Here is a 20,072-nt window from a genome sequence, read left to right as displayed (position 1 = left end):
GGCGCTTCTCCCGCTCTCTCTCTCCCTCTCTCACTCGAGCCATGGCTGCCCCCCATCAATACCACCAACCGAATGCGCCGGACGACGACTCGGATCTTGAGCTGGACCTCGACGAGCTCGACCCTATTGCCTCGCAAGAACAGACGAGACCCTATCAACAACTCGGTGCAAGGATACCGCTGAGGAATCTGAGAGTGGGAAGGTTACGAAGGAACAGAGCCAAGGCAGAACCAGAGGAGGAAGACTTGCGAGGACTGCTAGACGATGATCAAGACAATGGGCAAAAGAGAGACTCTGCTGGCAGCTACGGCCAGTCTGGAGATGACGATGCGCCCTTGTTATCCCCTCACATGGCCCGACCAAGACGCCAGCGCCAGCCGAGTGCATTATCGCGGTTAGGAGCAAATATTCGCCTCCCGAGCTTTCTTTCCGACAATGCAGGCATACAGCTAGCTGCTGAGACTGGGGAGTCAGATGCGGAGGAAGAGCACGATCCTACCACACAGCGCACCATCTCTGTCGGCCAGCTTCAAACCTCACGATTTCCCAAAAATGCCGTTTCTAATGCCAAATATACCCCCTGGAGCTTCCTTCCGCGCACTTTGTATAATGAGTTCTCGTTCTTCATCAACATGTATTTCCTGCTTGTCGCACTATCGCAGTTAATACCCGCCTTACGCCTCGGCTACCTCTCAACTTACACAGTGCCGCTAAGCTTCGTTCTAACGATCACCTTGAGCAAGGAGGCCATAGACGATATTGCGCGCCGCAGGAGAGATGCAGAGGCAAACTCGGAGGGATATACAGTGCTGAAATTTGAGGAGAACAGCATGGGAAATGGCGTGGCGCCAGGAAAGAACTCGCAGAGGAAAAAGAAGTCGAGAAAACAAAAAAGAGACGGGGGCCGCCTGACGGACATCGAGGACGAGGAGCAGCATCTATCAACCAAAGGTTTGGCCACATGCACCTACTGGGAAGTCGTGAAGCCTTCCAAGAGCTTGAAGGTGGGAGATGTTGTTAAGCTCGCCAAAGATCAGCGCGTCCCTGCGGACATGGTGCTCCTAAAGAGCTATCCTAGCGACCACATTGCTCCTACAGCCCCGAAACCGGAAATCTCAGATTCCACGCCCATGCTCATCGATGAAGAGACGAACGGGCTCCTCAGTTCTGGAGAGGCAGCCAAGGTGGATAGTGCCGCAACAACTAGCTCCTCGGGCGAAGCCTTCATTCGGACTGATCAACTAGACGGCGAAACGGACTGGAAGTTGCGGCTGACTTCGCCTCTCACGCAGAACTTGGATGTTGGAGAGTATACCAGGCTTCGTATCGTCGCAGGCAAGCCGGACAGAAAAGTCAACGAATTCTATGGTACCGTCCAACTGCTACCAAAGAGTCAACGACAATACGATCCACATGATCAAGGTGAGCCGTCTTTAGCAGAACCAGACCAGTCGGCACCTCTTAGTATCGACAACACTATTTGGGCAAACACAGTGGTCGCCTCAAGCGGTAGTCTCCTTGCTGTTGTCGTATACACTGGCCCTCAAACCCGCCAAGCCCTATCCACATCTCCCTCGCGATCTAAAACCGGCCTGTTGGAACTAGAGATCAACTCTCTAACCAAATTTCTATGCATCTTTACGCTATCGCTATCACTCATCCTTGTGGCGCTCGCACGGTTCCGAGAGATTGAAGGCCGCCCATGGTATGTGTCGATGATGCGATTCTTGATCCTATTCTCCTCAATCGTCCCAGTGGGTCTGCGTGTCAATCTCGACCTGGGCAAGTCGGTCTATGCGTGGTTCATTGAGCATGATAAGAGTATACCTGGAACAGTAGTTCGGACAAGCACCATTCCAGAAGATCTAGGTCGGATTGAGTATCTGTTGAGTGATAAGACGGGAACTCTTACTCAAAACGGTATGTTTTTCCCCTGGCTGAGTTGTACATGGCTAATATCGGTTAGAAATGGTAATGAAGAAGATCCATGTCGGTACAGTATCCTACGCAAACGAAGCTATGGATGAGGTATCATCATATGTTCGCCAATGCTTCACGCCTCCCGCGGGCGAGGCTCCATCCCTTGTCACCCCATCATCCACCTACATGGCATCTCTCACCTCCACAACGCGTACACGAAGAGAAATTGGATCTAGGGTTCGCGATGTTGTGCTAGCCCTAGCACTCTGTCACAATGTAACACCCACCATCGAGGAAGAAAATGGAAACATGGTGACCACGTATCAAGCATCGTCTCCAGACGAAATCGCTATTGTACAATGGACTGAGGCTGTTGGACTCAAGCTCCTGTCCCGCGATCGGGAGTCTATGACCCTTCGGTCGTGCGACAGCGGCAACACGGTAGTGAAAGTACGCATATTGAATGTGTTTCCCTTCACCTCTGAAGGAAAACGTATGGGTATTGTCGTCAAGTTCTACTCTGGACCATCGTCATCGCCTTCTGATGAGGAGGGCGAGATTTGGTTCTACCAAAAGGGTGCTGATACTGTCATGACGTCCATTGTCGCCGCTAATGATTGGTTGGACGAGGAAACCGCGAACATGGCACGAGAAGGCCTCCGAACGTTAGTTGTTGGTCGTAAGAAGCTCTCCGCGCAGAAGTACCACGAGTTTTCAATCAAACACGCCCAAGCCTCGCTGGTGCTTAACAATCGCGATACTATCGTAGCTAGTGTGGTCAAGGAGTATCTCGAGCATGACCTGGAACTGCTTGGTGTCACTGGTGTCGAGGACAAGTTGCAGAAGGACGTAAAGCCATCACTCGAGCTTCTTCGCAACGCTGGAATCAAGATCTGGATGTTGACTGGCGACAAGGTTGAAACAGCTCGATGTGTAGCTGTTAGCTCGAAGCTAGTTGCGCGAGGTCAATATGTCCACACCATCGCAAAGAGTAAGCCTTATCGCCTACCCTCTCAGACTCTCGTAATTATACTGACACCAAGTAGTGAAGCGAAAAGAACTCGCCCACTCCTCCCTTGATTTTCTGCGCGGCAAAACAGACGCCTGTCTCCTCATCGATGGCGAATCCCTCGCACTCATGCTGACACACTACCGCCAAGAATTCGTCTCCATCGCCGTGCAACTGCCCACCGTCGTCGCATGTCGCTGCTCACCAACCCAAAAAGCAGACGTTGCTCGCCTAATCCGCGAGTACACCAAAAAGCGTATTTGCTGTATCGGCGACGGCGGCAACGATGTCTCCATGATCCAGGCCGCCGACGTTGGTGTTGGTATTGTTGGCAAAGAGGGACGACAAGCAAGTCTTGCAGCCGATTTCTCCATTGAGCAATTCTGCTACCTAACCAAGCTCCTTGTTTGGCATGGGCGGAATTCGTACAAGCGATCTGCCAAGTTGTCGCAATTTGTCATCCACCGCGGTCTTATTTTCTCAATTTGCCAAACGGTGTACAGCATCGGCTCATCCTTTGAGCCAAACGTCCTCTACAAAGACTTCCTAGTCGTTGGCTATGCTACCATCTACACCATGATGCCCGTCTTCTCCCTCGTCTTGGACCGCGACGTGGATGAGTCGGTTGCAAATCTCTACCCGGAACTCTACGCCGAGCTCAAGACGGGGCGAAGCTTGAGTTACAAGACTTTCTTCATCTGGGTTGCGGTATCCGTCTATCAAGGCTCCGTGATCCAAGGTCTCTGCCAAATGCTCGTCGGCATTGGCTCCTCGTCGCTCCACGACGTCGTTTTCAAGAAAATGGTCTCAATATCCTTCTCAGTTCTCATCGTCAACGAGCTTATCATGGTGGCTATGGAGGTCACAACTTGGCATTGGATCATAGCCGCCTGTATTTTTAGTACCGCGGGCTTCTACTTTGGCAGTATACCGCTCCTTGGCTGGTATTTCGAGTTGGCGTACGTGAGCAGTCTGGCGTTTTGGTGGAAGTTTGCCGTGGTTGCGGCGGTCAGTTTGGTGCCGCCGTATGCAGTGAAGCTCATCGGCAGGACATTGAAACCGCCGAGTTATCGGAAGGTGCAGGGCATCTAGGCAGAAGACCAGTATCTTGAACTTTGGAGTCATCGCATAGCGTGGTATTGATTTACAGTTCCTCTTTATTTGCTATGCACGAGCGCTCTCCCATGACGTGGAGTGTAGTTTTCCCCACGGGTATAGCTCGAAGAGATATTTGGGTGCTGGTGAGCACGCATTGAGATACATGTGTAGATGTGCCCATGGACTGCCAGTGTAATAATAATCCAACGAGCTTTTTTATTTATAGTACGAGATACTTATTATACAAACGCGTTTTTAGTCTACCATCTCACCCTTCACGCAACGCATCGATTTGGCCTGTGAAACAGCTCAAGCAGACTTCCCTACTTATTTAGGGCGCGAATGCAGGAAAGCGGATCTTGATGCGGGAAATGTTCTCCGGTTCTTACGAAGCGCAGATATGAATAAAAGGCATGAGTAGAGTGTCGCCGGTGACCGTAATTCGCTGTATTGCGATGAAATTGATCATCTTGGGGAGATGGAGGCGCCGGAAATCACCGTCTGATCAAGAAGACTTCAAACCCACACAACAAGGTCCAGAAGCTTTGATCATCGCTTTGGAGACCCGACCTCATGCTCCTCCCGCGGGACGTTGAAATTGAGATGAGCGTTGACAGGCAGGGTTTCGATATCGATTTCATTCATCCCTGCCCAAGCCCTACCCCAGACCCAGTAAGGCGCACATTTGACACCTTGGATGTTCCATCATGACGGGTTTGCGCGACTCAACGAGCGTGGCCTTGTGCGACCTCCGCATTCCTCCCTCACATGGGCGCCATAACCTTATTTCGACTCGATCGCTCGCAGCCATCACCCAAGCTGCAAATGTGCGCTGGAAGCTATGGGTGTCGGAAGAAGCGACGCGGCACACTTGGCCCCGCAAATTGAACGGCCCTGGGCCGTAGTTGTTGACAACCCAATCTCCGCAGCCGCCACTTCGCTCAGGGGTGTATGACACACCATCTCTACTAAGCGCAACAGTTACCTCACGTCTCTCGTCAGAAAAGTAAGAAATTTGTGTAGTGTCCGTAATCGCCAATGGCAACCGCTCAAAGCGGCTGTGTTAATTCTCGGAAACAGGATGGGTAAAATCCTGGTAGGTAGGTAGGTAGTCATCACACGGAGCTAGGACAAGGCAGTTTGGGATCATAATTCGTGGATGCGTTAATTGCAACAGGACAATGCTGCCCCTAGAGTGAACAGCGAAGAGTAGAAGCGTACAAGCAACGTACGATACAGAGAAGAAGTGAAACTGAAACAAGCGCACGCTATGCGTTTTTCCCCAAGCCACCGACATCAAAAGCCCCAAAAAGTCCCGTCCATACGTTTGTCCTTTATGCAAGATCGCAGCACCAGATACCAGCATCGATCTCGCAGCCGATCTTGGAGTAGTTGGTGGAGGTCAGGATATCGGCGTGGCCAGTCTGGCCCTCGTACGACCAGCCTTGGGACTGCTTAGCGCAGACACCGTCTAGGCCGGGGAGGGTGGGGATTTCGCAAAGCCATCCTCCAACGAAGACGTGCTCGAATTCGTCGGCTTTACCGGGAGCGAGAACCTGGCCGAAAGTGCCGGGGTTGAGCTTGTGGACCATCTGGCCGTTGCCAGACTTGACGACGTCACGGGCGTTGGCCCGGAGCTTCTCATCGTATTCAAGGGGCTTCAGGCCCAACTTGGCGCGCCAGCTGTCGATAACGCCCTTGCAGCCTTGATCATCACCGACGGGGGTGGCGGGCTTGGTGGGGGTGGGAGCAGGAGCAGGAGCCTCGTAGGTGGGAGCAGGAGCCTGGGTTGTGGTAGGAGCGGGAGGAGCTGGGGGAGGAGCCTTGGAGGAGGGAGCCTCGTACTTGACGCTGGTGGGCGCAGGGGGAGCCGGGGGGGCAGCCTCGTAGGTGGTGGGCTCCGGTGCTGGCTCCTCGTAGACAATGGTGGTCACAACAGGAGCGTCATAGACGGGCTCAGGGGCAGGGGTAGGTTCGGCCTCCTCGTATCCCTCGGTAACGTAGACGGTGGCGAGCTGGGTCTCGACGACAACGTGGACGTCGTTGACGTACTCAGCCGCCTTCTTCTGGTGACGGTGGACGTGGGGAGCGGCGAGCGCAGAGCCAGCAAGGGCAGCGAGAGCGAAAGAGGTACGCATATTGATATTTGAGGATGTGAAGTTTGCGAGTGGTTGGCTGGTTAGGTTTGACGGGGGGTCGATTTTCTAGGTTTGTAGCGTGCTGTTAAAGAATGGTTGATGCCGTAGGGCGGTAGTGAACGTGGTGTCAGAGAATGACTGTGTGTAGAGAATGACTGGATAGCGTCGAAACCGGGAGTCGCAGACTTGTAGGATCAGAGAGAAACAACGGAGAAGGAGGGAACAGACTACATTTATACAGGTCACACGCTAGATAGGCGCCGTGCAGCCAGCGAAATGAACGCGAGTGCCATAGCGCCTGCCACGGGCCTATCCTCCACAGATGTGCCTGTGCCTGCCTAGGTTGAGCTAGTTCGCCTTGGGCCAAGTATTAGTTCTAGCCAAGTTCTCGTAATCGGGTCTAATCCTTTCATTTCAATTAATGCAGCTTGACGTTGATTGTTAGTTCCAGCCTGACGTTTTACCGATTTAGAGTCCAATGGGCCGCGCACCCGGACTGCTGGACCCCTCCAACACAGTGTTCCGTTCATGGGTTTGTTTCTTTGAAACTTTGAACGGTGTGAGATGCGGTACAAAGATCGCTTTGTTTCCTGTTGAGCGCCTACTGGCGCTTCGATTTGTTTTTGGTTGACCAGGGCAAGACGTGACGGGGTGTCAGGGGTAAACAGGGGTAACAGAGGCCGATCATGGGGCTTGCGCAGGGGCTACCTTCACAAAACGCCCGCTTCGGGAAGGCCAGACAACACGACTATGTCCAACAAGGCAAGACGTAAAAATATCTCGGATGGCGCTCGCTTTCTTCCTATTGCCATCCAATATGCCCCTGTGCTTTCTGACAGGCCCACGTTTCAGATGGTCTCTTAGCGTGCGACTTTATTTCGTTTCTGCCCGGCTCTCCCGCATTGTGCAACTTGCACAACAAGCGACTCCAGCCCGCCGCAGTTTCAGCCACGGTACTGCAACAGCTGCTGATCCGGGCGATCAAGACTGCAGGCAGCGGAGATGATCCCCGGGTCTGCGTAGAAATGTTGAGGCAGGGCAGGGTCGAGACTTCGACGTCGTGGCTTCTCGGCACTCTCGGAAGCAGGGCCGGGACGATTCAAGGCGGGAGAGCGTCTTTATGAAACAACGAGGCGTCAAAATCGAAGATCCGCCTGTAACGTGGAACGGGGGAAATGGAGCGTGATCTCGCCGTCGTGACATACTTCCGCCACGCCAGTCGATCTACTGGACTGGACAGCGAAAAACCTATCTAGAGAGCGCCTCATGATACCCGCTACTTCCTCCGTCGTGTCACCCTTAGAGTGGTACGCCCACATTCGCTGCGTGGCATGCAGCTGTCGCGACCGAAAACTCGTCTTCGACGTGGACCCACACGAGGCACAGATCCAGGGAAACCTCCATGGGCCGAGAAGCCCTACGGAGATACGTCATCTCTCGACCGGCGGCAGGCCTGGGGAGCGGCCCGGGGAGAGTGGTGATGATGAGGAGTGTAGCAAGGAGTCCCTCCACTCCTTAATCTTCTACCCGTTGCCATACGAAGTCGTTGATTCTGATTCATTTGATAGGAGATGAAGCACCGAGTCGCTGCCGTACCTCAGGCTGCGAAAGTTGAAGTCGAAGCGCAAGACTGTGGTCTCGATTCGCTTGATCGTCGGCATGTTGAGTCGTGTGGGCGATGTGTTGCGCGTCCCACCGGGTAGAACTGCGGTGTCGGGACACTTTCTTCTTCGTAACATGCTACGAGGCCCCACTGCCGTATTTTCTAGTTCTCGGCCTATCATTCGACCTATCAAGTTCCTCTACATTGATTCACTATTTCTTATGCGTCTTTTATCATCGTCTCCTTTTGCTGCATGCTTTCCTGCCGTATTCGCTCAACAAGTACGCGCCCACATGCTTAGTCTCAGTCTCACCAACAGACTACTACTCCAGGACCATCTTCAAGAACCATGAAGGCAACAAGCTCCCATCGATTAGATGTGGGCTCGGCGCTACATTTCGATTTCTTTCGCCTGCTCCACAGTTTTGCTGATCTTGATGCGTGGCTGCTGTAGCTAAAATCCGTTCCGACTTGCCGTGGGAACGTCGAACTTGATCACGATCAGAGTGGCCCGATTTTAGAGAGGCTAGACCTGAGGGGCAGTGCGACAGTCTCCCTCAACACGTGCTAAAGTTCCAGTAGCTGCCCAATATGTAAGCCAAGGTTACTAAAAGAGGGCAGTCATGTCAGCCGGAACAATAACTTGTCTGGCTGTCTTTCACGAAAGATTACATACAGGTCAACGTCCTACGTCCCTTAATAGGAACAGTTGCGAGCTCAATTCATCCAGGAGATGCCGATGCCAAAGACATCAAATAGACTATCACCATCACTAAACGACGTGGATAGTACAAGTGAGCAGCGAATATCACGAAATATACATGCCACAACATGCCTAGATCAGATCTGGGGCGGCGGTCGTTACCGTGAAATATGTTCAACAGGCTAGTCTTTGAACTGTATTCATGGAGTTGGAGTCACTGATAGAGTAGCACTGCTGCTTCACAGGCATCGAATTCACCTCATTGCCATCCAGAAACACAAGCTTCCTTGATGACACTCCCGGGGCTTCTCATTCACAATCATCCAAATTCGCATAATCATGCCCAGAAGATTTCCCTAGCAGAGACAGTGCATCCGAGCCAGAGTACTTGAATGTAGCATAGTCTAGAAACATCTTTCTCATTCGCCTCCTTGGATCAAAATGATCGACCGATGCATGGTTTCATGCCCACATGTTCGCAGACTTGGGAACCCCTGCATACTTGCGTCCACTCTGGACTCCCACAACGTCTGCTTACTGACAAAAAGAAGTATAGTGACCGATTACTCTGAGACAGAAAATAATGGCATAATGCACTCAGCATTGTCTCATTGTCTGGTTAGTCCTGTCTTCTTTCATAGAGCTCAGCCTTGCTTCACTATGTATCAGCACACACGCAACGGAGAAAGGAACAAACACTTCTTTATTAGCCAAATCCGTTTCACGCTGCAAAATATAGAACCCGCTGCTCAGACGAATTCCTAGGCGTTGTAAACTCAAAGGCGTCGTCTCCTTGCTTATTCGCTGGTTCAGCTGTAAAGCCCCCAAATTAGGATATCAACCAACCAGAGTACGCAGCGCTCATGTGGCATACTACTTCCAAACACTAACGCAGACCGAAAATGCTGCATCAGCCGCCGCAGTACAAAGCATACCTTGGAATGCAGATGTTGTCCGAACTTGTTTCGGAATATGTTTCTTACGTGAGGTGTGGGTGCTAAGGAGATCTGGGCCATTTGCTTTGTCCGTTTGGAATTGATAAAGAGTGCTGACTGCCTTTGAGTTCGGCGGAGGGTTGTCAGATTCAAATAGACCTCTTCGCTATACACACTCTTTCTTCATTGAAGCTTCAACTTCACGACATTCATTCAGTTGTTTTCGAGTCTTGCTGAATTTAAGACTCTTACATTCTCTTTTAACAAATTCATTTCGACCTACCTATATAAAAACAACCACACAACCACACAGTTCTCTTCTTCCAATCATACAATTCTCTCAATACAATGCTGTCCAAATTCGTCCTCGGCGTCGTCGCCCTGCAAGCTGGCCTTGCAGCAGCCGGCAACGCAATCGTTAGCAACCGCTGTCCCTACGACATCTGGCTCTGGAGCGTCGACCAATCCCACTGGTCCGCACCCATCCATATTCCTGCACGCACACAATACTCTGAGCCCTTCCGCAGCTCTTGTAACGGGTGCGGGACCTCAATGAAAATCAGCAAATCGAACCAGCTAGTCGGTGGAGCGCATACCCAATTCGAATACAGCATTGTAAATAACCAGATATGGTACGACATCTCGTTTGTTGATTGCGCAAAGGGCGAGAGCGCGAGTGCCTGCCCCGGCCATGACAAGGGGTTGACGATGGATAGTCCTGAGCAGGCTTGTGGCAAGGCCAGCTGCACGGGTGGAAGTTATTGCCCGACACAGGCGTACTATGTTGATTATCCGATGCAGAAGTTGGGTCTCCAGGAGCCAGTGTTCACTTGTCCTGGTAAGGGGACGGGTATGGACCTTTATATGAAAGTTTGCTCGGATGAGGCACCGCTGAAAAGGAGCATTGCAGGCCGCTTGGCGATTACCGATGGTTGAGTGTCTTCGCCGTCGAGGTTTCTTTCTTGTAGATAGACTTTATCTTTTTCCGTTGTTGATAGATGTACTAGAGGGGTATACCAGCTTTGAAAATCTTGAAAATAGTCTTTCGAAAGCCTCAGTTAAAAATCCGTATGGATGCAGTGACTCGCGAATTAGGCCCTTGCGCCATGTTCGATATGTCCAGCTACATCATCCCAACTCGGCGACCGTCTCGAATGCAGCCTATCCTGAGAGAATCAATGCAATCACAAACATCTCCGCACTCAAAGTACTTTGACAGGACCAGCGATAGCTCAACCAGGGCGTAGGCGCTCTGGAAATCCTCCTATCGGTCCAACTCGCCATGTTACCAAACGATGTTGACACCAGTCATGACATGACAGCCACTGCTGCTCGTGTACACCGGCTGGCTTCGCTTCTGGTAAAGCATGTAGTCGCAACTAAGAGTCTCATAACTGCGCGTGCCTCTACCCGACGAATAACTGGAGCTGCACTTGTCCAATCTCGGTAGGTAGACGCGAAAATGCTCGTTCCCACTCTCTTCATTCGGTGTTGATAACACCGCACTCAAAGTACAACTCTACAGAATGGCGATAGCTCAACCAGGACGTAGGCGCTGATTACATCTCTTGTTTGATAGCACCCCAACGCCGTTGCGATTCTAAACGAGTCGTTTAATTTCGTGGGCCCTCGGCTATACGCACCTACCCAAGCTACCCCACCACGTTGTCCACTTCGGATTCTCGTGCGAGGTGCAGCATCCAATACCCTCATATTCGAGTCACAACACTCGTTCGCAAAAGGTAGACCACCTGTCCGGATAGCTTTTTTCCCGGATACCGACATGCACGGCGTTACTCGCACAGACTTGCGATTGGTGTGCGCTGATATTAACTTCTCCATCATGAAGCAGAGGAAGTGGGGAAGCTTGCAGAGTGGCTAGGACTGATAGCTCATCGTAGTTAAGGCCCCTTCGTGCCTGCTCAGGTATATATGGCGAGCTGTAAGTCTAAGGGTATATATTCATCTCGTTGGTATAGATTTCTCTTGAGATACATTACCATCGAAACTTTGTTCTAGTCGTATCGTATATTATTCGCATCTAGCAATTATGGCTACAGAAGGCCAAGTCGCACCAGCTCCAATTGCTGAAGTACATATTCCAGTTGTCGAAAAGTCCCCAGTGGACATCAAGACCGGAGAGATATCACAAGAAGAACCTCTTCCCTTCGATCCTGCAGCGCTCAAGGAGAAGTATCTCGCGGAGCGCGACAAGCGTCTGGCTCGTGACCAAGGAGTAGAGCAGTACATCGAACTAGACGGTCGTTTTTCGAAATATCTTACAGACCCGTGGGTTGAGCCAGGCTTCAAGCGCGACCCGATCGAGGAAGAGACAGAAGTTATAATTGTTGGTGGAGGATACGGAGCTCAGGTCGTTGCTGTTCGATTGATGGAGCAAGGAGTAGACAACTTCAAGATCATTGAAAAGGCTGGTGATTTTGGGGGTACGTGGTACGTAACCTTTGCAATTGTGAGCAAACGGACACTGAAGTTTATCGCCCAGGTACTGGAACAAATATCCCGGTGCGCAATGCGATGTCGAGTCCTATATTTACATGCCTCTTCTTGAAGAAGTCGGGTATATGCCTACCGAGAAGTACGCTCACGCGAAGGAACTACTCGCGCATTCGCGCGCGATTGGCGAGAAGTTTGACCTCTACTCCCGGGCTCTATTCCAGACAGAAGTCAAGGATTTGCGATGGAACGAAGAAGAGGGTAAGTGGACAGCGCAAACCTCGCGAGGCGACAAGATCAAGTCACGCTTCGTGATTCCAGTCGCAGGGCCGCTTCACCGCCCGAAACTTCCTGGCCTGAATGGTATTGAAGAGTTCAGAGGCCATTCCTTCCATTCGTCACGATGGGATTATGGATATACCGGCGGTGATTCAACTGGTCATCTGCACAGACTAAAGGATAAGAGAGTTGGCATCATTGGAACTGGGGCAACAGCTGTACAGATCGTTCCTCATCTCGGTGAATGGACAAAGGAACTCTACGTTTTCCAGCGGACACCATCATCTGTCGATGTTCGAAGAAATCGACCAACTGACAGGGAGTGGGCAAAGTCCCTCGAGAAAGGCTGGCAGAAGAAGCGCATGGATAATTTCGACAACATAGTCAATGGAGGCTTCGAGAAACACGACATGGTTGCCGATAGTTGGACAGGTACGCGAATCTATGTACAGACTGTATGAGATAGACACTGACTTCGTACCTCTCTCTACCTTTAGATATCATCCGGGAACTATATTCCGCCAGATTCGACCCTAACAACCCAGTCGAAGTAGCTGCCAATCGACAGCTAGCTGACTTCAAGAAGATGGAGCAGATTCGTGCGAGAACCGACGAGATAGTGAAAGACAAGGAGACTGCTGATGCATTGAAGCCATGGTATAATCAGTTCTGCAAGCGCCCTTGCTTCCATGATGAGTACCTCCAAACATTCAATCGACCTAATGTCAAGCTTGTTGACACGAAAGGACTGGGCATAGATCGAATTACTGAGAAGGGAGTTGTTGCTAACGGCGAGGAGTACGAGATTGACTGCCTCATCTACGCCACTGGCTTCGAGCTAGCAAATGACTGGGCTCATAGGGCGGGCATGGAAATCTACGGGCGCAATGGCCTCCGTACTACCGAGAAGTGGAAAGAGGGAGCCATGACTTTACACGGATGGGGAAGTCGCCAATTCCCGAATTGCTTCTGGGTCCAAGTTACTCAAGCAGCCGTGAGCAATGCCCCCCTATGTACGAAATGCATATAAAACATACACTAACTTCATACCTCCACATTAGGTGACACCAAACTTCATGCACATCACGAATGAACAGGCAATACACCTCGCCTACGTTGTCTCCGAGTGTCGTAAGCGAAATATTAAAACTATTGAACCGACACAAGAAGCCGAGGAAGACTGGACCGATATCATCGTAAAGGGGTTCGCGCTTAAAGGGGACTACTCGAAAGAATGTACGCCTGGCTACTATAATAACGAAGGGAAGCCCTCAAAGACTACAGCCAGGAATGCGATGAATGCAATTAGTAGTCCAGCGTTCATCAAGATCCTCACTGACTGGAGGGCTGCGGACGACCTCGCTGGATTAGATGTCAAGTACTTCCCGAAACATGGTGAGCAGTCTGTAAGCCAGAGTACGAATGGCACTGAAAGCAAAGCGCCACCGGAAAATATTACGCAAGTGGAAACCAATCATCGGCCAGAAGCAAGCTCTGAGCCGGAAACATACACTCAGGATGAGGAGAGATCGCTTGTTGAGCAGTACTCTGACCTCCAAGCGAAGCATCAAGCGGAGCTAAATGATCTCGTCTCACATCAGAAGAACGAGGTTGAGAGCTTGCTTGGGAAGCATTCCAGGAAGGACTCTGGTGCCAATGTGGTGGACACTATTCATTGAACTTTTGTTAACTGGCAATATTCACTCCTTTTTTTCATTAGTATTGCTTCCTTAGAATGAAATATGAAGCTATAAAGCCTTGTTTATTTTTTCTGCCATGCCATGTCACCAATGTTGTTTCAACACTATTGCTATTAAGCACCTCCCCACAGCCGCCCCCCAGCAGGACTCGCGTACATCTCACCCTCTTCTAGTGGTGTATCCAGCACTATACCCCCTTGTCCACGGCACACTTCCACTGACATTCCTCCCTCCATCAAGCCGAATCCTTCTATTGCTCCGCTCCCGTCCAAAATATCCACCTCTTCTTCCGTCCCTCTCCACAGTTCAGCACAGCAGTTCTCTCCTCATGAATTCGCATCCCACATTTTTACTTTCCTCTTGAATAAGTGCTAACGACGTCATGGCCTGAAAATTCGCGGTAACTCTGTCATGCATTAAGGTACTGGTGGATCCTGCAGTCGCACCGAGAATGTCGCCGGCGGAGGAGAAGCTGGGCACACCACCACCGAGTGGGGTGATGTGCCGGCTACTGATGTTTCCGATGCCGTTGGTTGCGCTAGCTATCTAGGCATAGTGCTCTTTAAGGTCGGATGTGGAAATGTGGTTTCCGGCCCATGCCCCACCGCCAATGCGTGTAAAGGATGGGACCTGGGTGTTGTGCATCAACGAAGGCTATGCTAATGGCATATTATCAATCTTAGTAAGGCCTAGAAGGGAGTGTAACTGACGAACATTGAGACTCCATTCCCGAGTGTCTTTGGTTCTGCTACTTAAAGAGCTGCTTGTTCTCCGCTTTGAGTTAGGGTTGGCAAGGGCGTTGTTGATGCCAATTCAGTGCCATGTCGAAGTCCTCTTATGCAGAAATACATATAGACAAATTTTAAGTTAGAGACTACATTCTGTCAGAATAGTAGCCAACACAGCCGTGATCTCATTGAGATAAACCTTAGTATGCACAAAACGGGGATATGTAACTACTATTGTTAGGGGAGACTTCTTCCCACGGAGAAGTATCAACCCCCCTACTCGAGATGGAAGATGATAATTTTTTATGGTTAGCAGTCTGACATAATTCCAGTAGGGATTTGGAAAAACTCTCAAGCGTGTAAGTCACGCATTCTTGGTGCGGTCGACTGATGAAATGCTTGTTCTCGGATATATTGACTTTAGGAAAAGATACTAACATACCATTTGGCCATGCGCGCCAATTGAGTAGCTATCTCCACCAGCCGTATAAGGGGCTCAAATGTTTGAGACTCAGCGGTCATCATGCATCAGGGTTTATTCCGTTATGTCGTGTGAATACATGACAAAAGCGTGGTGCTAGTCGACATCAACTACAGGCCAAGACTGCGGAAAATAACCTAATCAATTTATACAACATATCAATTATGTATGTGTTCGTAATATATTGCCAATTTTACGTGAAGGGCATACGCATCAAGTACACGGACGAATTCAGAGTGTTTGAGGTATACTATGTATGGGATTAATTCGAGGGATAATAAATGACAGTCAGTATGCACAATGGGAATCCACAGTGATAAGGCGATGCCACGACAACTGTAAAGTTTGTTTCTTTCGCGGACAGTACCAGTTGGATGCGTTGCTTCTTTGTAGTTCTATAAGTTATCGCAAGTATATCTATTTTAGCAGCCTTTCTTCCTAGATTGACAGCACACATGAGTAATTGGGAGAATTGTGGGATTGTATAATAAGCGGCTGTAAAGATGTGGCTGACTACTTCATAACAAGACACGTGAGATGCTGTATCCTGACTCAACGCATATAAGGAATTGCAGAGTAGTTCAAGTACCGCAGAATGAAAACATCACTGTAGAATAGTTTGAGATACTTCTGGAGGACTCGAAATAATATGCTGTGTTCTCCGTGCGTGCGCTTCGTTACCGCCTTTCCATTCACGCTGTTCTCTCCCACTTACTTTCACCTCACCCAACAACTTTTCCCAGCCACACAATATCGCTCCTTCCTATTGTGCGGAGCTTAGGCTAGGCAGTCGCAAAAATTTGCCTATCAACAGATCGCTACCGCTATACGTGACGTCAGTTGCCCAGCGACCTCTTTATCTCGCCCACCGAGCAGCTCCCACCAACCTCACAACACACACTTCAGCATACAGCGCAGTCCTATATTTGAGGAGTAAATTTCATTCCCATTGACTTAGGTCATTCTAAGCAACCTTGTGAGCTACCGCTTCATCTCTGCGCCCCGCATCGAAGTTCTCCAGCCTCAGGTACATTCTCAGCACTCTCAGCACTCTCACAACAACAACAACCTACAACGAAATGTCTACTTACATCGAGGATCTTTTCATCGACGAAGCAGAGAAGCAGTCTGCAGCTCTCATTGCATCATCTGACGCCGCGATCAAGAAGTGCGAGGCGAAGGCTGAGAGTGTCGAGAAGAAGCTCAAGAAGATGGATGCCAGTCTCGAAAAAACCGAAGCCCACCTTGCCGAGTATAAGGCAATGCATCTATGTCCCTCTATGTACGCAGCCGCCAAGAAGCTGCCCGAAGCCGAGTTTCAGCTCAGTTGCGTTCGTTACAAGCTTGCTGAGGAGACGAAGGAGAAGGAGAGGCTCAAAGTCAAGTGTCACGATGCAAACGTGCTTGAGCGTCGCACGAAGAAAGAGAACAAGGAGCTTAAGCAGTCTTTTGATGAGTTGACTGCTGAGCTCACCGGTGAGGTGAAGGCTAAGGAGACGGACAAGACGAGGACGATGATGGAGGAACTTGCTTTGCTGAGAAATCAGCTAGCCATCAAGACGGAAGAGAGCAAGAAGAAAGACGAGCAAATTCTGAACATGACAGAAGAGATCAAGATCTACAAAGAATCTACGAAGAAGCACGACAAACAGATGATGGAGCTGAAGGAAGACATCGAGTCCTACCAGAAGGCGTCTGAAGAAGGGTATATCAAGCGACATGCGGTAAACGAAGCATACACTACTGAGCTCGAGGAAGCCCATGTAGTTGTAACAAAGCAGCGTGATGCTCTCCAACGCCAGTTTGATGTAAGTACACCGCCCTCACCAGCCGTGCGTGCTCTGACCCTCACCTACAGGCTGCCCAAGAGGTCCACCAGAAGGAACTTAAGGCCCTACAAGAAGAGGTCAAAGCTCATCACGATGAAGGGCAGATCCTGAGCTCCAAGCAACGCAACCTCGAGTTCGACCACGATAATGCGCAAAAGATCTCTAAAGCCGCGCAAACTAAGCTCAAAGCTTTGGAGTCGCGCCTTGCGGAGACTGAGAACGTACTCATCATCTACAAGACCGAGCTCGACGAGATGCGGGAATACGCCAATCACGCTGTTACCATGGCGAACAATGCCTGGCGCGATGGCGCGGATACAATCGAGTACCTTCGAGCACAGTTGCAGACTGCTGCGGTCGCACAGAAGGAGTTAGCGGTGAAGGAGTGGTGTGCAGCCGTCGGAAGCTCGTCGACACTGGTGTCTAATAGTAAGGTTTGGAAGGCTTCAGACATCTCTGCAGATAGCGAGAAGTCTGGTGTTGAGTTGGTGTAGTCTGAGGGTATGGAGTAGGGTACGAAATAAGGTGGCGGTGGCCTGAGGGCTTGCTAGCGCAGCTATGTTCTACTTCTTTCTCTGGGATGATTTGGAGTTTAATAGAATATGGGAACGATACCCGGCCTGTTGAAGGCTTATACGAAACGACTTTCACCACAGCTCTTTGACTTCCGTAACCCTTTGACCGGTCGTGACTACTATATCCTACCCTAAAGACACGTGTGTATCTGGAATATATACTTCCATATCTTCTGGGCGCATGCTGAAGGTATGTAGATATATGGATCTGTGTGAGATGTGAGAGGAGAGAGTTCACTCGACAGGTTCAATGAAGCTAGCGCTCATTTGCTTTCTGAGCTAGCGCGGGGGAGCCTTCCAAGCTTGGCGAAAAGAGACATCTCGCACACTACCACATCACTTCCACCTATCGAGAATGGTGTCATATCGTCATACATTAAGACTAAACAAGAAACGTACCCAGGTAGGTCTCGATATATCCCGTTCCATAGCGCATACGTCAACCTGGTATTACCAGAGACTGCCTCCGGCCAAGAGCCAGTCCAACCATGATCATTCTGAGCACCTTCTCGGTACCGTCTTCGACAAGATTCCCAGTCTGCACAATTGCTTCTTCCAGTGTAAGTGGCCCTCGCAGAATGCTCGTGAAGGCTTTGATTCCAGCCCCATAGCAGCTATCTGCTCCTGGACCGATAGTTCCAGCCAATGCGACGACTTGTGCTCCGTTGCGCTTCGCTCGTCGAGCGACCTCCCCAGTCAACTTTCCCTGAATACTGTTTCCATCAAGACTACCTTCTGCAGTGATCACGAAGTCCCACTGCTGCTCGAAAACGCGATCGAATTCGAAATACTCGTTGATAGCTTCGCACCGTGGGCGCAACTTAGCGCCTAGCATCATCAATCCCGTTCCGAGACCTCCACTTGCTCCGCTGCCTGGAGCACGCGAGATATCTTTCCCTAGAGTTTTCTGTGCGACCTCCGCTAAACGCTCTAATGCTGCAGCAAGTAGGTCTAATTGCGAGGGCGTAGCCCCTTTCTGCGGACCATAAACTCGTGCTACGCCATTAGGACCGCAGAGAACATTCTTGATGTTGCACACTGCTTCAATTTCAACTTTCTCGACTTGCACTGGTCAGCTTGAGTACGCAAGGTGACGTTGATCGACTTACCAGCATCCTTGCGCAGACGTGGGTGTACGCCACACCAACAAATCTTGTCTAAACAAGGCAAGCAGCGCCCACCATCTGCTTTCGGTAACTCTCTTCCCTTCGTGTCGAGAAGACGGACACCGAGCGCTTGGAGCATACCGGCACCTCCATCCGACGTCCCTGAATCTCCGCAGCCGATGATGATTTTGGTGCACCCTGCGTCCAGTGCCTTTCTGAGTAGTTGGCCAACTCCATACGTTGTCGTTACAGTTGGGTCGCGCGCGTCTTTCGGCACAAGGCGGAGACCTGCGGCCGCAGCCATATCCAGGACTGCCGTTTTCTTATCCTCGCCGACAAAGCCTAGGTGTGACTCGACCGGCAGACCGACGGGGCCAGTAACAGTTTCTTCCGCACTTATCCCGCCATGGGCCGCCACCAAGGCACGGGCGAACCCTTCTCCACCATCATGTAAAGGAAGCTTGCGCAATACGACAGAGGAGTGGTCTAGTACCTTCCAGATGCCAGCTTCGATAGCATCTGCTACATGCTCTGGGCCCAGGCTTTCTTTGAACCCCGAGGGTGCGATTAAGATCCTGAGAGGATGTCCATGAAGAATCTCGGATGTTGGTGATGAAACAATGTAAGACTCGGACAATAGGGCCTCTTCCACCTGCTGGGGTGGTAGGTTGGATGTTTTCAACGTGCGGAGTCTTGGTAGCTTAGGGCGATTGGCCGGAAGGACCGGTACAGCGGTTGGTGCACAAAGTTCCATGTTTGAGTGGACGCACAGATACTGAAGTGTGTGTAATCTGCTGATGAGGAGATTGGAAGTTGCAAAGCTCACCCAGAGCTCTCGGCAAATCGTAGAAGCTGTATTTGCAGCGAAGAGCGGTACTGGTACTCGACCAAATTTCGCAGCTTGGAGCAACCGTGGGACTGAATTAACAAGTGGCAATTTGAAGCTTCCTAAAGCTTCTCTCCACAGTCTGTGCTGATGAACGAATGCGTCGATTATGGGATGTTAAAGCGAAGGTAAGAGTGCAGTGAGGCAAGAGCGAGCGTTGACACAGAATCGATGTTTGATGCCTGGAAACCATGAGCACGCGACTCTACTTATACGCAGCTTCAGTTTCTCTATTTTCAGGATATTGTCGCCTCCCAAGAAGCACTTTCGAAACACAGCCTAGCGAAGCGGCGGCTCTATTCATGGACTACTAACATGCAGCGCCTGAAAAAGTCGCTTGAAGCCTTAGGTTGACGAGAGAAGTTAACTCAAAAGGGCATCAATAATATCTCCATATGCCGCTAACGCCACAACTGCTAACCTCAAGGACATGGCCAGCACAGCCGGAGGTTACGACTACCACAACATAGCCATACCACCAAGAGTCTTGAATCACTATCGCTCAGCTACAAGATACCTCTTGCCTTTCCTTGCAACTTGACGGACGATTGCGCTGCATTTTCCAAGAGTCTTGAGACAGTCAGTCTCAACCAGTCACGGCCAATCACGTGCGTTCACCAAGCACTCT

The 20,072-nt window shown here is 50.5% G+C and overlaps 6 protein-coding genes across 6 annotated transcripts; 4 read left to right on the top strand and 2 right to left on the bottom strand.

Moving 5' to 3' along the window:
• Positions 1-41: 41 nt before the first annotated feature.
• Positions 42-4,021, top strand: K460DRAFT_282163 (phospholipid-translocating P-type ATPase-like protein; the record flags this gene model as incomplete). The annotated part of the gene is made up of 3 exons (XM_040928548.1): positions 42-1,920; positions 1,967-2,911; positions 2,967-4,021. 3 exons carry the CDS (start codon positions 42-44, stop codon positions 4,019-4,021), a joined length of 3,879 nt encoding a protein of 1,292 aa, XP_040787125.1.
• A 1,292-nt stretch (positions 4,022-5,313) lies between these two features.
• On the bottom strand, positions 5,314-6,295 carry K460DRAFT_365507 (uncharacterized protein). Its single transcript, XM_040933193.1, has one exon. It carries the CDS (start codon positions 6,163-6,165, stop codon positions 5,362-5,364), a length of 804 nt encoding a protein of 267 aa, XP_040787124.1. The 5' UTR covers positions 6,166-6,295; the 3' UTR covers positions 5,314-5,361.
• Positions 6,296-9,298: 3,003 nt separating this feature from the next.
• Positions 9,299-10,461, top strand: K460DRAFT_365506 (uncharacterized protein). The gene has a single exon (XM_040933192.1). The coding sequence runs from the start codon at positions 9,755-9,757 to the stop codon at positions 10,340-10,342; it is 588 nt and encodes a 195-aa protein (XP_040787123.1). The 5' UTR covers positions 9,299-9,754; the 3' UTR covers positions 10,343-10,461.
• Positions 10,462-11,116: 655 nt separating this feature from the next.
• On the top strand, positions 11,117-13,834 carry K460DRAFT_309564 (FAD/NAD(P)-binding domain-containing protein). Its single transcript, XM_040930137.1, has 4 exons — positions 11,117-11,857; positions 11,910-12,571; positions 12,637-13,133; positions 13,201-13,834. The coding sequence occupies exons 1-4, from the start codon at positions 11,457-11,459 to the stop codon at positions 13,816-13,818; spliced, it is 2,178 nt and encodes a 725-aa protein (XP_040787122.1). The 5' UTR covers positions 11,117-11,456; the 3' UTR covers positions 13,819-13,834.
• A 2,215-nt stretch (positions 13,835-16,049) lies between these two features.
• K460DRAFT_93959 (uncharacterized protein) lies at positions 16,050-17,021 on the top strand. The gene has a single exon (XM_040938824.1). The coding sequence runs from the start codon at positions 16,128-16,130 to the stop codon at positions 16,986-16,988; it is 861 nt and encodes a 286-aa protein (XP_040787121.1). The 5' UTR covers positions 16,050-16,127; the 3' UTR covers positions 16,989-17,021.
• An 870-nt stretch (positions 17,022-17,891) lies between these two features.
• Positions 17,892-19,312, bottom strand: K460DRAFT_281582 (glycerate kinase; the record flags this gene model as incomplete). Its single annotated transcript, XM_040928501.1, has 2 exons — positions 17,892-18,520; positions 18,562-19,312. The coding sequence occupies 2 exons, from the start codon at positions 19,310-19,312 to the stop codon at positions 17,892-17,894; spliced, it is 1,380 nt and encodes a 459-aa protein (XP_040787120.1).
• Between the last annotated feature and the right edge of the window lie 760 nt (positions 19,313-20,072).

Source organism: Cucurbitaria berberidis, assembly GCF_010015615.1.
Source record: "Cucurbitaria berberidis CBS 394.84 unplaced genomic scaffold K460scaffold_3, whole genome shotgun sequence".
NCBI lineage: Eukaryota > Fungi > Ascomycota > Dothideomycetes > Pleosporales > Cucurbitariaceae > Cucurbitaria > Cucurbitaria berberidis.
Note: the sequence above shows the minus strand (reverse complement) of the source record. Positions and strands in the feature narration are given on the sequence as shown.

Coding starts and splice junctions, on each gene's coding strand:
- K460DRAFT_365507 (XM_040933193.1), bottom strand. CDS start 6,165: ATGCGTACCTCTTTCGCTCTCGCTGCCCTTGCTGGCTCTGCGCTCGCC.
- K460DRAFT_365506 (XM_040933192.1), top strand. CDS start 9,755: ATGCTGTCCAAATTCGTCCTCGGCGTCGTCGCCCTGCAAGCTGGCCTT.
- K460DRAFT_309564 (XM_040930137.1), top strand. CDS start 11,457: ATGGCTACAGAAGGCCAAGTCGCACCAGCTCCAATTGCTGAAGTACAT. Junction 12,572..12,636: donor GGTTGCCGATAGTTGGACAG/GTACGCGAATCT, acceptor CTCTACCTTTAG/ATATCATCCGGGAACTATAT. Junction 13,134..13,200: donor TCCAAGTTACTCAAGCAGCC/GTGAGCAATGCC, acceptor CCTCCACATTAG/GTGACACCAAACTTCATGCA.
- K460DRAFT_93959 (XM_040938824.1), top strand. CDS start 16,128: ATGTCTACTTACATCGAGGATCTTTTCATCGACGAAGCAGAGAAGCAG.